We start from the raw sequence: 16,101 nt of genomic DNA on the forward strand, positions 1-16,101 counted from the left end.
GGGACGATGTCGCCAACCAAGGGGCACAACCGAAGGCTCCGACATTTGCGTCGGGGCAAGACCAAATGCGTTTGGCCTCCTCGCGTTCCAGTGCAACGTATAGCGTGGACCTCGGTCTCCATGAACTAACGTGCGTTTCTGACGTTTTATTCCTCTTTTCCAGACGCTGTGCTTCCCGGCGCCGTTCAGCGACGAACCGCAGGCGATCGCAGAATGCGAAAGGTGTGACTACTCCACAAAGATTACCAAAGAAATGGCCTCGTCTGGACTCGGTGAGGGCCCTTCTTGGAGTCGTCTGGTGTGAGGAACGGAGCGAGCTCGTCTGTCGCAATTTCCGCGCCCGGAGTGTGACATCCGCAAAGCCACCCGCAGCCTAAGCAAACTTTACTCCCCCAGAGTGCTATAGCGACTTATTTTATTTTTCTTCTCATTTAATACGTTTGTAGCGTAAGTGCCACCTGCAGTGATGCTTTCAAACCTGCAATTAAATTTAAATGAAGCGTTATAGAAACATGCCTGAGGTAGGTATGAACTCGGTGCAGGGTGCACCCTTTATGTGTCGCATTTTAATTAAGGACGCCGATTCCCTACCAGCATTCGTGATGCTTCTTGAGGCTAATGGAGTGTTTTTATTAATGTTATAACTGTAACACGGATACGGTAAGAGGTCCTCAAATTGTTTGCAATAAGCAGATAGTGTGCGTAACAATTAGGCGACATATTGTCGCAACATGCTCCACAATGACTCGATCAATCAAAGAGTTTGTTATCTAAGAGGGTAACGAATCGAGAGATTTGGCAGGGTAAAAATATGTCAGAGTAAATTGTGGGTGACTATCGGGGCCTGTCAAAGAATTGATGGAGATCCCTCTTTTTTTTGAGTATCTGTGTTGCGAAAAGTTGCGATGCTTTGACAAGTTGTCTCTGCTCGTAATGTGCGAGCAAATGATGAAAGTCCCAAAGAGACATTACATTCAGCTTAGCATAAGCTGCAAAAGAAGTATGTCACCCCACATTTCGCCTGGGAGTAGTTCACTCTTGAATTCCTAATGTTGGCTTAGTCCATCTAGAAGAAAAAGCTGGGAATGAAATCCCAGTGTTACTGACGCACGACGTGGTCTGAAGTTTCAATCGGGAAAAGTCTGGCGTACAATGTGCACTGCTTTACAATCCGTTAGACTCTTTTGTAATTTATTTTCACATCAGATGCGCGCATTATATTTATATAGTAGTTACAATGCTAATGTCACCTTGTCAATGAGTGTATGTGTTATATGACTTCATTAGAAAGTATTTCCAGCATTTGCTAGTTAAATGTTCCTTTCTCCGAGAATTTAGAGTGAAACATGCATACCGATTACTTTACTAAAAACCGACAGGATGTCGGACTTCTTAAGATGTATTTTTCGATAACGCAACAAAGAGCTAGAGACTATTCTGTACTTTCCATCTCATCTCTTTAGTCAATTCTAGAATATGCTCGCATGGTCTGAGATCCCTTTACGAATTGACAGGATAGAAAGAGTACAAGATCGAAGTGCTATATTTGACCTAAACGAGTATTGCCCGCATCAAAGGCCATTTCAAGGCCATTACAAGTGGCCCTACAAAAAATCCTCCGGCTAAAATTTCTTTGTATCCTTTTCTACGACCAAATGATAATCCGGAAGGAAAACTAACCGATAGCGTCGCACCATCCGTCTCCGGGACTAGGCCACCCCTTTAAGGTCTAAATTCCGTCGCACTGTTACCCGCCATTTTTTGTTCCTGCTGCCATTCTCACTATATCCTGTGTCAACTCCCCACGCTCATTCTTCGACTCTTTGTGTACCCCTCTCCCCGTTGTGATAGCGGGGAGTAATGGTCAATGATAGCTGCGGTCGCTCCGGTAATACATGGTGCAAAAGACACTTGCCGCTCGAGGCCTTTCATACAACTGTCTGCAGAAGACGTGTTTGAATCATGTACGAAGCAAACATTCGTGCTCGCACCATGTCTGCAGGTAATGTTGTGTCTGCAGCGAATGCAGTGTCTTTTGTATCATGTGTAACTAGACGTGTGCCAGGAGGAAATTATTTTTTATTGTTTACAGTATTGAAAGGAAATTTTCACAATGTATGGTGCTTAAAGGGACACTGACAGGGTATTTATGCTCGCCGAGGTTTTTAGTTGTACGTGACATATGAGAGCTCAACTACCCAGAACAAAATTTACGGCTCGAAATTCGGTTTCTTTCCGCCCGAAAACCGCCGATCAAGAACTGGCCGGTTCGAGTCTCGCTCACTCTCTTTTCCGCGGTCACGGGCCGTTTTCTAAGGTATCGATGCGACCACCAAATTTAATCAAAGTCGTGGGTCACTGAAGGCACACACTCAATATTAAAAATAGAAAAAAATATGAAACCCATTTTTTGTGGCTTCTAAAAAGCTGCAAATACGTTGATTGAAAAAAAAGTTCCACAGACAACCGGAAGCAATCTGTGCGTGTGTCGTTTCGCGTATCGTGGGACTCGCAGGGACGGCGATGGCAGCGGACGACGGGCGTGGGACCTCTATTTCAGAACTGTCGTTCGCGGTATCGGCGAGTTTTGTCTGCCTTTAAAAGAGAAATTTGGGACTGATCAAAAGAACTGGTATTCATCCCGTACGACACGCCCGATCACCAAGCCGATTTGCACGAAGACGTCGCCGAGCCGTCGCTCCCTTCTCGTGGCTGAAGACATCGTTCGCGCAAACGTCAAGCACGACGTGTCTACTTCGAGTTGAGTATGCACGCGTACGATTTCTTTACTACGTGAGAATGTCGCCAATGCGCGGTGCATCCCGACTTCGACCCGCTTTTGCTAGAGGAAAATCGGCAGCAAACTTTCCAACTTACAGTTTATCGGCTGAATTATTACTAAGGGAAGAGATTCTCCAAATTCGGCATGCCCCAGTAGCTCAGTGGGAAAGACGTCCGCTTCACACGCGGTAGGACCGGGTTCGATCCCCCGTGAAACCTTTTTTTTTTTCTTTTTTTAAAATATTTTTTGCTTCTACATTTCTTTTTCCTTTTAAAGAATTATCACTGAAGAAACAAAAAATAAGAAACAAATGTTGTGGACGACACGTCGCTGAATTAAATGGTACGGGATTTCCTTTTTGACACCTGCGAACTCAATGTAATCACTTTCCACAAAATGCAAGGAGCATATAAATCAGGTAGCGTCCGCTTTCCGAGGTGCCCATAAATGGTCTACAGGAATTGCAGCCAGCCATTGGTCCCGATCCCTTTGATCTTTCGGAAACTGTCGCACAATGCCACTTCTGTTTCGGACGCAGGGCATGTGAGCCAGCTCTTCACGCAACATCTTGGGTGTATTCTTTTCGGAGCCGATCAAAATTCACCACGAGCACTCACTACTCATCTCCAACTCCTCAATGTACAAAACAACTCATCTTGGAGTACAGAACAACGAGCGGAACATACATAACTGCAAAAGAATCGCTCGGTGAACAGTTCCGGTACGCCGCATGTCGTCTGCTACGGGAAGGAGGAAAAAAAAAAAAAAACACGGTCGGGTGTAGCCACGTGACTTCCGCCAGTCACTCTCTCCTCTCCACTTCTCCGACCTCCGTCGGGTTTCGGTTTCGGTTTCGAGCAGTTGCGTCTTTTGGCTTTATTAAAAAAATACGCTACTCTGTTGCAAAATATTAATTGGGTAGTCCTCCGACACCATAATGAAGCGCCTGGCAAAAAATTAAAAAATAATTTTGGGGGGTGTCAGTGTCCCTTTAATCTTTTCTTTATAAAGCTGGTGTTACATTTGATACAGCTTCCTTTTCTAGGTTCTCGTTGCGATGTTTGTGCAGAAAAAGACGTGTTCTTACACACACACGAGGTGTGGCAATGCGCTTTAAGAAGTGTAGGAAAGTAAATTAATTTGCTTGTTTTAATCCACCGAGTGCAACGAACAATAAAAATAAAGTGTGTGACGCTTCTTTCGGGTTAAAGTATTTAAAAATAGCGAAAATGCCTTTATGAGGGTCTAACTAAAGTTCCTTAACTTTTTCTATAAGTGTAAAAAAATATATGTTCTAAACCAACCTAGATAGTTGCATTCTACATATTCAGAAGTATATGCGTGCCAAACATTTGCGATGGGACAATATTAAGAACATAAATTCTTGCGCAGAAACTGCGAAGATGCCCCAAAATTTTATAAAAAGAAAAACGCGTTCGAATGTTACCATAGATATGTAGCTATACTCCTTTGCAGAGCGTAAAATAATACTTTGTTAATAAATTCCCACGAGAAATTGAAGTAACAGACTACAATGGAGAGGAGACGGCTAGGCCTAATTGTCAATGTAAATATGATGGCAATGCGACGTCGCAACTTACAGAACCACGCGGTAAAAAATGGCTCAAATTCATGTCTTTCTGAGTTGCCTGGAGGTCTTCAAATGCGTATTTCACTAATTTCGCGATCATTACCGGCACTATTTACTTTATACATCAAAAATAAAGATTAAAGTATAATAAAACAAAACCCAAAATCAAATTTTTTTCAAAATATTGCCATGTTTTACTTGCATCTCCCCTAAGGGAAGTCCGGTCGAAAGCAAAACCAAAATAAATGACTGGTATCGCTTTAGTGTCACGAAATATGATCCCAGTCGAAATCTTGCGTCAAAAGGAAGCCGCACACTTCACTAAAACATGTTTTAAAGATGCGACCAGCTGCTCTTTAGTGGGCGGCAAGCGAGTTGGCTTTTAGTCGAGGAACACTGGCGCAGCACCCCTGTGACGTCGCATCGCAATGGAGGTGCGATTGATTGGTTGTCACGCGTACTGTAGCACCATAATGATGTCACGTCGCAGCCGTATGGCTGATGATCAGTGTTGCCATTTCTCTAGCAGATAGCTTCGGTTTCTGCCGTAGATGCGCGAAACCAAACTTTGAGCCGTGATATTTATGAAACTACATACAATATTGGGAAAGAAAATTATACCTCGCACGTAATTCAGGAACACTGCCTTAGCTGAGAACAGTCGTAATCCCGAACTCAAAAATATTGACCAGGATTGCCCTTTAAAGGGCACAGCAGGGTCAAAGTGGAAGTAAAATAAAGAAATAACTGTTTTGGCACGACACTATGGATGCTAAAATATTTTTCCGAGAGAAATTTCAGCATACTACGTTTCTTGTTGCTCTTGGTGAGCAACTTTATAGTGTCACATTCCTGTTTGAGGATCCATGACAAACCTTTTCGATGATGGGTTTGCTCCGTGGTTCTCCCAGAGAGAAATTGGTGGTAATCTGGTGCCCACATTTTTGTTTTCCTTCCAGCGCCCCGTCCAGTCAGGGTCTATGCGGACGGAATTTACGACCTGTTTCACCAGGGTCATGCAAGACAACTCATGCAAGCAAAATCCGCCTTCCCCAATGTCTATCTCATCGTCGGTGGTTTGTGCCCGATTTACACGCTTGTGCGCGCTCTCTTTTCAATGTGGTTTCCGAACCGTTTGCAAATGTTTGCAGAAAATAACATTCTTTGTTACCCCTTTAATCTGAGCTAATTGGTTTGTAATGGTCTGAAAGATATAAAAAGCATGAACTAGGCATGGGCGAAGGAAGCTACTAAATGTACAACACAGACAGGCACTGACTTTCAACTGATTTTGTGCGCACTCAACCAGACACATCTATGCATATTCTATTTCTGCCCTATCTAACCAATAGTACCCAATTAAACATAAAATTAACAAGTTTGGGCCTAAACAATAGCCTTTCTGAAAACGTGAAAACCTACCATGGAAAGGATTGGAAGCATAGGAAAGATCAAAAAGCTAAACAAAGTCGTTTAGCTTTCTGATCTGTTTATGTTGACGAACAAACTTGTTTGTTTTGTTTGTATTCTTCTCAGCTCTTGTCTTTAGTACAGACTACAGCCAGTAAAGTTCAGTTCAGAAACATCTTGATTGAGATATCAGAGTAATTTTACCTTCAAACGAAAGATTCCTTCATATGAAATTTGCAGCAAAAAGTGGAACTAATGCAGGCGAGTTGGTTATGCATGTTGAAAAGTAGTGAAAGCACACAATAAAGACGAATACGAAGACGTTGAGTCAAACAGGACGAGCGCTGACTCTCAACTGAATTTTTATTGGAAAATAAAAATGGCAAAATAGAAACAGCAAAAGCCACAAATATTGCAGAAATGTGACTAGTCAGCAATGACTCGGCCACCACACGTGTCAATAAAATCCACTTCTTTTTTCTGAAGGAAAAGTGAGGGCTGACTAATGCACTTATCAGGACATTCCTTCTTTATCATGTATGCTTCGAGTACCCCTCTCGCCACCTTTTTTTTACCCCTCCCAACGATTATAGTGCCTTGAAAGTTGGGAATGCAATGGCAATCTCTGCTATGAATCTGTAAATCTGCTCCCGTTGTTGAACGCAGTGATAAATCATGTTCACGCAACCGTTCATTCAAACACCTTCCGATCTGGCCTATGTAAACCATGCCGCAGCCCAATTGAATTTTATATATCTCGCCCACCGCACATTCCGTGTATTTCTTTACATGCTTGACTGTGCGTTGCCGCTTATCTTTGCCTTTCTCTTTAAAAAAAAAAAATTCATTGGGCTGCGACAAGGTTTACATAGGCCAGACCGGAGGGTGTTTGAACGAACGGTTGCGTAAACATGATTTATCACTACATTCAACAACGGGAGCACACTTGCACATTCATTGCAGAGATTGCCATTGCATTGCCAACTTTCAAGGCACTATAATCGTTGGGAGAGGTAAAAAAAAGGTGGCGAGAGAGGTACTGGAAGCATACATGATAAAGAAGGAATGTCCTGATAAGTGCATTAGTCAGCCCTCACTTTTCCTTCACAAAAAAGAAGTGGATTTTATTGACACGTGTGGTGGCCGAGTCATTGCCGACTAGTCACATTTCTGCAACATTTGTGGTTTTTGCAGTTTCTATTTTGCCGTTTTTATTTTCCAATAAAAATTCAGTTGATAGTCAGCGCTCGTCCTGTTTGACTCTCCGTCTTCGTATTCATCTTTATTGTGCACTTTCATTACTTTTCAACAAAAAGTGGAACTGAGAAAAATGCTTTCAAACATTGCACTCCTTTACTTTGTTAAGTTGTGTTTCCACCGGCGATGCGATCTAGTCGCGCGATAACTTTCATCTCAAAAGCGACCATTGCAAGCAAAAAAGCGACGCAATTTGAGCAGTCGCTATTCGACCCAACGTTTTTACAATTCGATCTAGTCACGGAGCAGCGGAGCCAATAAACGGCGTTCGGAGCGAGAGTTTTCGAGAAACGACACGCCTGCAAAGGCATTGGACTCGTTCATCACGCACGCCGGTGTGACCATATAACTTTTTGCGATGCGATCCAGTTGCATCGCGCGACTGCTTACATTGCCGGTGGGAATGGCACCTTACTGCCTCACAATGTGTCAAAAATATTTTATATACACATAGCTGTTTGGTGCGTGGTAATGAAATTTAGTGTAAGGGTGTATAATATGCTTTAAATGCCAAAAACCTTAAAATTGAAAAACATATTTTTTCAAAAAGTTTTGAAACTTGGGTTTATGTCCTCCTTTAAAGGGATGCTGAACCGAAATCTCGATTCCCCAAAACACGCAGCAAAATCGTGCAACGGGATGCTACAAACACCAAAACATCACTCATACAGCGATATCTCAAACGGATGATCCTATTTTTTCAAAAAAAGAGGCGCATTTGGCAGGAATTTTGACGTCATGTTTCTCCGAGAAGGAGAGGGAACGGCCTCGCGTCTTCTCCTCCTCGCGGCCTTGAGGGAGTGAAGCGAAGAGAGGAGGAAACTAGGTATCTTGACGTCAGGCACCTCGTCGGCCTGATTCAATCTCTACTTTTTTCCCAAAAATACGGCCGTTCATTTGAGATATCGCCTTACTAGTAGTGTTGTAGGGATTGTAGCGTCCTGCCTACATCTCCAGCATTGCTTTTTTGAAATCCAAATTTCGGTTCACCATCCCTTCAACATTATGAATTCAAAAGAAAAACACCGTAACGGACCCATGTTTTTGTCTAAGGGATTGAGGAATGTTTCTAGCTACGGATGCGAACCAATTTTTTTTACTTCGCAGGGATCGAAGAAACATCCGAATAATAAAGCAGTCTGAAAAATCTGCAGGTTAAAAAAATGTGCATTTTTTAAATCTAACCGGGCTTAAAAAAGCTCTCAATAGTGCCTTGCTTCAGGTTACGCCTCTGCTTGCGTTCAGTCACTTTCTATTGCTTGAGAATCGCTGTCTTTTTTTCTAGCGTTATGGTCGAGTTCTCTCCCCGCTTTTTAGCGACACTTAGCAGTGTAGTCCGAAAACACGATTCACCGAAATGAAATGAGAGGCGCTAGGTCTACGACTGCAGAATGGCGAATGAACAAAGCAAAATGATTACAATGATGACAATAATGACGCACAGCTAGAGAAAAAAAAAATCTGTAGCATAGCTTCACCGAGTGTTAGGACTTAGTACTGAAGTAGCACTGCCAAACCAAACCAATTCATGTGCAGCCAAAATAGAATCTTATTCTAAAATGGCAACTCCTCGGCAGTGTTTTCCCGCTGATCGCTCAGGACGATTTTGTCAGAAAAATCTACCTTTCAGACTTTAGGCTGTCCGAAATAACGGCCGTGGATGTGCACCATTTGTATCGAGTAGGTCACGGTTCCTCTTTTACGTCAGAAATATTGACCAAGTCAGAACTATCGATGTCGGAAATATCGGTCGGCGACTGTATTGCTTACATTAGAATTCTTCGTAATATATAGTCCTCTAATCGAGGACATTGAAAAAAATGCACCCAGTTTCCCCTGTGTGAAGGCATTATCGAAAATCAGTTTTAGACTGGTTGCTGTCTGCTTTAATTTGCAGCACCACACTAATGCCAGCTGAACCTCTAACATAAATTATAGTAACTCCATGTGCGGCATGCACGCTTCCTTTTTTTTACACTCAAAGTTTTACGCGATTTAGACTTTTTAGAGTTTTGATGGCAGTCTCTAGAGTCCGTTTCAGCCCAAGCCCAGACGCAGCCGATGCTACAAGCGCGAGCATGTGGCCCTGAACAGTGCTTGCACTGCACGAGCGCATACGTGCTTGGCAGGGATGCTGAAAGCCCGGACCTCACGCTTGTAGCATCGGCTTCGTCTGGACTTCAGCTGAAACAATGTATAAAGCAGACTACTCGGGGTGTGAACACGCCTTTAAGGTTTTGCTTCGATCGAGGACTATTTCACCTTCCCGTTTGAGACAGAATTGAAGTCTGTTGGACACCATATTTTCCAGTCTATAAGTCCCTCATTAACCTTCGTTTTCTCGGAAAAGTTTTGCTTAAGTTGCGCTTTGCACCGTCGCCTCTGCGGTACGGCATCGATGGGCCCGCATGTGTGTGTTGCGACTGCAATGTAAGCACAAGTGGGAGCTGCATTCTAGTCACCAACGAGAAGTGTAACCCTTGTGGCTGTGTTAAGCTGCAGCTGGTTCGACGGTTATTAAAAACCACACATAAGTTGTTCTATAAGATGCCCCTACAAAAGAATTTGAGGAAATACAATTCGACTTATATACGTTGGGAAATAGTATGGTACTCGTTTCTAGTTTCCCCAAACATGTAAGGTATCTACACTTTTGAACTTGAGGACACGACGGTTAATAAAAGCCACGATCGAAGACCACTACCCACTAGTACGCTAAACTGCAGGATATCCGGATTGTGTCAATTTCCTCCGGACGTACCTTGGCATTGGCCATTAACAGAAAAATTTGCCAATTTCCAATCGCTTTCCCCGAAACACATTTTTTGTTTGCCCGCTTATTTTATAGGATTAGCAGCCATTGTGAGAACGGTGTCATTTCGACGACATTCTAATTTTTGCGTATCTGCTCGCAGTGAACAGCGACGAACTCACACATGCCATGAAGGGGAAGACGGTGATGACGGATTCAGAACGCTACGAAGCAGTCCGGCACTGCAGATACGTCGACGAAGTGGTCCGAGACGCTCCGTGGGTGCTCGACAATGCCTTCCTCGAAGAGCACAAGGTCGGTGTGCTTTCTTTGTCGCAGGTTCCTTCCGACAGCTTATTCAGTTTCCTTTCTGCGCTAGTGGGTATCTGCTCAGTTTGCTGGAAACGGGATTTGTTTTGCAGAATTGTAGAGGCAGCTGCTCTTTGGAAGTGAGGGTGTTGGTGTTTCTTTCTAGCCTTTCAAATCCAAAAATTTCGGTTCTCATATTTGGAAAAGACGGTGCGAAAGGACGGGAAGTTGGGGTACTCCGACGTTTTCTTCGTGGTCCCCAATTTACCTCGAAATTTACCGTATGCATGAACAAACATTGTTTGTTCGTGCATACGGTAAATGCTAGTGCCAACATTCCACTGCGTCGAGCTCTTCAGAATCCCTTGCAAAAGAAGGGCAGATCGCTCGCCTGGAAAGCCACCGCCGAAAACAGAAGATACAGCTCCGCTGTTCTCTTCCTTCTTCACCAGAGTAGAAAGGCTGAAACGTTTTTAACTTGATTTTACATTTAATTAATAGACTGCTGATTTGTTACCCATTCATGTTTCACAAACAAGTTTTTCTCTTTTTTTTTATATTAAGCTGTATTTGCTGTCGTTTTTGCGGGTCGTTTTTGCAAATATGTAAAATAAATAAATAAATAAATCGTGGACGACTCGCATTATGGCGATTTTTCGGGGGAACGGGGGTGTCTCTACGACACGTGAACGTTTTTATGCTTTTGAGATAATACAATAATTTTAGTTACAAGACGTGAATGTAATTATACTTAAAAAAAAAAAAAAAAGGTAAATCTAGGAAGCAAAAAATATTTTCTACCTGGTAATGATGGGCATATCTCAAAATGAATGTTCTTCGAAAAGAGCAAAACATCTTCTGCCTAATATTAATGCTACAGTGCGAATTTTTAAATTTGTTGGCAAAACTGAAATTTTAGCCCTGTGGATGTTGGGCAAAACATGCTTTTTTGTTTAACAAACATTTTATTTTAGACAAACCTGTAAAAAAAAATTTTAAAAAAAAAAAAAAATTTTTTTTTTTAGGGGCATTTTTTTTTTTGGAGAGATTGGACCTTAATTTTGTTTACAAAATGCGACCGTAATTTTCTTTTAGAGGGTAGCGTAATGTGCGCCCGCGGATGTCTTTTGCGCATGCAGATTGACTTTGTGGCGCACGATGAGATCCCATACACGATGGGCAACGAGGAGGACGTGTACAAGCTGATCAAGGAGCGGGGCATGTTCCTGGCCACTCAGCGGACGGACGGCATCTCCACCTCGGACCTCGTGGCCCGCATCGTGAAGGACTACGACGTCTACGTGCGCAGGAACCTGGCCAGGGGGTACTCTGCCCGGGACATGAACGTCTCCTTCCTCAACGTGAGTGGCCGCATTCCCTCTCCGCGTTGTCAACCCACACCAACCTTGAGGCTGACTCGCGCTTTGGCGTCAGGGCGCGATCTCGCACGTCATGGTTATGGTCTTTGACAGAGTGAGAAGGGCGCGTCTCTAAGACGCACGGCCTCCGTGCCTCTCGCTGTGCTTTGGCCGAGGTTCCGGAGACTTTGAGCCGTCGTCGAATCTGGGATGCTGGAGGCGGGACAAACAAAGCTCCTTCCTCCTTGCCGGCAATTCAACGGAGGTTCGTAGCGGAGAGGGCGCCGTGGAACTGAGATTTCACTTGCGTGTCGAGATATCCCCAGTCCGTTGCATGAACTCATAGACGGTCGAGGTTTTTTTGCGAAAGACGATTCCCAGTGGTCGGGTTTTGTTTTTGAAGGAATAGTATGAAGAATACATGGATGCATAGGTTTTTTTTAAATTGTATAGTGGGAGCACATACAGTGCTTGCAATTTGTTTACGTTTAGAAACATCAAACGGAAATATTGGCGGCGAAAAGTTGTCACCTTTCTTCCATCCGTTTTCGTTTTGGCGCGTTTACACGCACGACATTCCAGTGTCTTTGGATTCCTAACCGAAGGTGCTTTACGGAGTTTCTCCTTCGGAAGTGTGAATCGGAAGCCAATGCTCTCATTGGCACTTCCGCCGGAGCAACCAGTACGCAAAGTGAGCATCACGTGCGCGGATCGTCTAATTTGAAAATCATAAATAGCCCAGCGAAGCGAAACACTACGCGAATATAATGTTTATAGTTCCCCAAAGACATCACAAATAGCAACACCTTCCGCGGTGCATGCAGCTTTGTGTTTAAGCGGGCACCTTCAAATGTGCAATCGTTGCCGTACATGTAGGGCGACGACCGTCAAAGGGTTAAACCTCCGTTCTTCGCCAAGGAGTGCCAGCTCACCTTCGTGAGTTTGATGCATGTAAACTCTAATTTTGAGGCTGTGCGTAGTATGTTTTTTTCGACAGAAGCCAGTTTCGGCTGCACGACGAAATATCCCTGGGTGGTGTAAATAAAGTCTCGTTTATCGCCACTGTGTGCCAGGTGCACCCCGTCAGTTTGGCACATAAACCTCCCGACAGTTTATACTTTGTTCTTGGGTTTATGTTGTGTTGACTTGGACAGACGGTGCTACTGGCAGGTACATGTTGCTCAGCACTGTTAGTGCGAACGCGACATCAGCACATTTCCACATTTTACTTTGAAAAGGAATTTGTAGACATGAAACTTTATTGCCTATGTTAGCATCCGGAACGAGCGTTCTGCACCACATAAGTGGTTCTGATTACAGCCCTTCGATTCTAAAAGAACGGAAAAAGCTGGCGGTTAATGTCGTGCAGTATCTATGGGTTGACCATTATGTGAACGAAGCTCGCTTATACTCTAGTTTCCCGCAAATTTTGCGGAAAGCCAAATATCATATAGTGTGTAGGAGGATGGTGAATGTAAAGGAGAAAGAGAGAAATAACTTTATTCATTGAGGAAATGGGTCGAGAGGAATAGGGTTCCGGGTCGGGGCTGCGAAGCGAGGCCTTCCACCTCTCCTCGGAAGGAATTTCGGGGAAGGGATCCTGGGGACATGCCCAGATCATGTGGGTCAGGTTGGCCCGGGCGCCCCCGTATAGGGTACACCGAGGTTGGATAAAGGCTGGGGTGGATATAGGTCATTGTGGTCGGGTTGGGGAAAACTCCCATCTGGAGTTGGCACCAGATGTGGGATCGTTCAAAGCTAAGGGATTTGTTTGCCTGCAGATAGATCTGGTGAGAGAGAAGGTGATAGATTGTGATGTTATGTCCGATCAGACGGTCTCGCACAAACCAGGCTCTGCAGTAGGAATACGGGCCCGGCCAAGCTGTAAGTTCCCGGGCTAGGTCGTTGGCCGCTTCATTTTCCTCGAGCACAGAATGCGCGGGCATCCAGACGAGTTGGACTTGGGATTGCGGAGTGATGTGCTTCCGGCGGTGAAATTTCAGAGAGCGGTTTTAGAATCAGTAATGATTGCTTGTGGGGGTAGGTTTGAGCGTTAGGGCCAGCGCTATCGCCGCCTCTTCCGCCAGCTCCGGTTGGGCGTCCGGACTGCGATGAATCTAGTGGGGCGTTGTTGGAGTTGTTGCGAACTGCGATTGCGGCGAAGGCCTCGTGGTGTCTATATTCTGCCGCATCTATGTACACGACTCAGGGGTCGTTTTTGTACTTCTTGCGTAGGGTGCAGACTTGTTTCCTCTGATTGGTGCGATGTGTGGGGCGCACGTTGCGGGGGAGTGGTTTGGCTACAATCTGTGCGTGAATATCTGGGGGAATGGTTGTCGCATCCCGACATTGTCTGGAATCCATTAGCATGACCCTTGGGAAACGCCGCACACATCCCCCTTTGGTAAACGCTTATACCGGGCCCGTAAGGAGGCCAAAAAGAGGCAGCAAAGAATAAAGGAAGCGAAAGAGAAAGACAAAAGCGAAGGGGTCAGCGTTAGCGTTTCCCAACGGTCATGCTAACGCGATCCCGAAGAATCCACCACGAAATCTTCCTGCAATCTTTTTTTTTTTTCACTCTTCAATTTTTTTTTAGAGACAAAGACTGTCTTACAAAATTAATTGCATGGCATTTGCCGAGCCCCTCATTCAGTTGTCAGTGTGTCCAGGTTCTGAGCTAAAAGCATGCTCTTCTGGTAAGTCTCGTCGAAATATTAGGTGCTGGGGAAAATCTGTCGTCCGCATTAAGTCCTTGTTTTGATCTCTTTGTTCACATTTCGTTCGTTGAAAAGCACAGCAAAAGGGCCCAATCACCGACTTAATCTCGCCACACCTCCATTCTTCCCACAGACAAAAAAATATGTTCAGCCTTTCCACTATCGTGAAGAAGGAAGACCAGCGGAGCTGTACTCGATACACTTTGTGTTTCTTCCTCATCGTCATATGTTTTTCGCGCTGTTTCCTACGATGAATTCCCACCAACACGCCCAACTATCCATTCTTCTATTATAGCTGGAAAGGTTGGCGCCATCTACGCGCGACGGCGGAAACCATACTGGTTGTGTGCTTGCCACCGTCGCTTATAGATGGCCGTGGCTGTCCAGGTAGGTTTGTGTTGACATATCGGACACGCTCCTGGGGAACCTAGCCCCTAACAGCTCCGCTGTAAAACTCCGTCTGCTATGGTCACTATCCAGGGCAGGAAGCAGTCACTTTGCAAACCCTCGGCGTTTCCGACGAGGATTGCCGACAGCTTGAGCCCGAAATTATAATGTGTTTGCACCGTAGCGAAGCGAGGGTCAACCAAGTGTAGTGCAGTTTGTTTGGAAGCGTAGCCAGCACCGAATTCAGTCTGCGCTTGTGCGTGTGTCCATTCAGCGAACGCTTCGTTGCCACGACGACAGCGACTTTAGCGGACAAACTTTATTGTGTGGAAGGAGGTGGCAACGCGACGAGATCAAGTGCATGCTTGGGCTCTTCTGCCGTGATTTTCAATGGTCAAAACGTGAACAAAAAGAGTCTGAAAACATTACTTAACGCAGAAGGTTGCTTATTTTCTCGCGCCTCATAATTTGACGAGCATTACACGAAAAGTATTTTATGATGGCCATCCTGCCGCCGATTCTCTGAATTCATAGCATCTAGAGTGCCAGCTCTTGGCACTTTATTTATTTTTTTGTATTTAATTTAAAATATCGCCAGTCCTATGAGGGACTCTATGGGAAAGGACACCAAATACAAGATAATTGCGCACATCATAATTGGCACTTCAAGGTCAAAACATACACATAAATGCTATTGAACATGTCCGAGGGCACGTTGCAGCCTTGATGGAACTTTTGTTCGCCGATTCCGTACTCTGCGTGCAGTTGGTGACCGCTCTAGGAGCGGGGACTTTCCTCGGCGTGTGCTCAGCGGTAGCAAAGTGGGTCATACATGCTACAAAGGTTCCATCTTGCTGGTTTTACGTCGGGCTTCATTGAGCCCGGAACTGCGGCGGGTGTGAAGAGGCAAAGAGGGAGGGGTGAGGCACGCAGCCGTAGAACAAAAGCGGGAAGATCGGTACCGACGGGAAACCGGTAGCCATTACACGGCGGCAAACCGGAGTCAACGAAAAAGCGTTTCTGCGCGGTGTGTACCGTGCGCAACACACCGGCTTCATACGGATGTGAGCAAAGACCTACCAAACGCATTTAGAATGCCTATAAAAAATGCCAAAAAGAATGCCAATATTTTTTTTTTTTTTTTTTTTTAATACGAGTTTGGAATTTTTAATGTTTGCATTATTCGGCTTCTTGTATCTTTCGACTTGGGTCGGACGACGCTCTTAGAATACGCTTTCTATTGTCTCTGCAGGAGAAGAAGTTCCTGCTGCAGAACAAGATGGATGAGCTGAAGGACAAGAGCAAGCAGCTGGTGGAGAACTTTGAGGGCAAACGGCACGAGTTCATCCAGAAGTGGGAGGACAGGTCGAGGGAGTTCATCTTCAACTTTCTCGAGCTCTTCGGCAGGGAGGGCAGACTCGTGAGTACCGCCTCCACTCCGTCTCCTCCGACGTCTCGCTTACCGCGGGGGCTCGGTGCAAGGTGACGCTCTGTGCGACTGTGCTAGGCTGCAGCTTTGTTCCCTCCCACGCTTTGTT

General features: G+C 44.9%; 1 protein-coding gene across 12 annotated transcripts in view; it reads left to right on the forward strand.

The window, feature by feature from the left end:
- LOC8040572 (choline-phosphate cytidylyltransferase B) overlaps window positions 1-16,101 on the forward strand; it is a 53,123-nt gene that overhangs the window by 17,899 nt on the left and 19,123 nt on the right. For all 12 annotated transcript variants that reach the window (XM_029966824.4, XM_029966825.4, XM_040500105.2 and 9 more), the window contains 5 exons: window positions 164-272; window positions 5,333-5,449; window positions 9,956-10,107; window positions 11,241-11,462; window positions 15,816-15,983. In XM_029966824.4, coding sequence (XP_029822684.2) covers window positions 164-272; window positions 5,333-5,449; window positions 9,956-10,107; window positions 11,241-11,462; window positions 15,816-15,983 — 768 coding nt within the window. The remainder of the gene's footprint in view (window positions 1-163; window positions 273-5,332; window positions 5,450-9,955; window positions 10,108-11,240; window positions 11,463-15,815; window positions 15,984-16,101) is intronic.

Source organism: Ixodes scapularis, unplaced genomic scaffold (assembly GCF_016920785.2).
Source record: "Ixodes scapularis isolate PalLabHiFi unplaced genomic scaffold, ASM1692078v2 PGA_scaffold5__190_contigs__length_132052651, whole genome shotgun sequence".
Classification (NCBI taxonomy): domain Eukaryota; kingdom Metazoa; phylum Arthropoda; class Arachnida; order Ixodida; family Ixodidae; genus Ixodes; species Ixodes scapularis.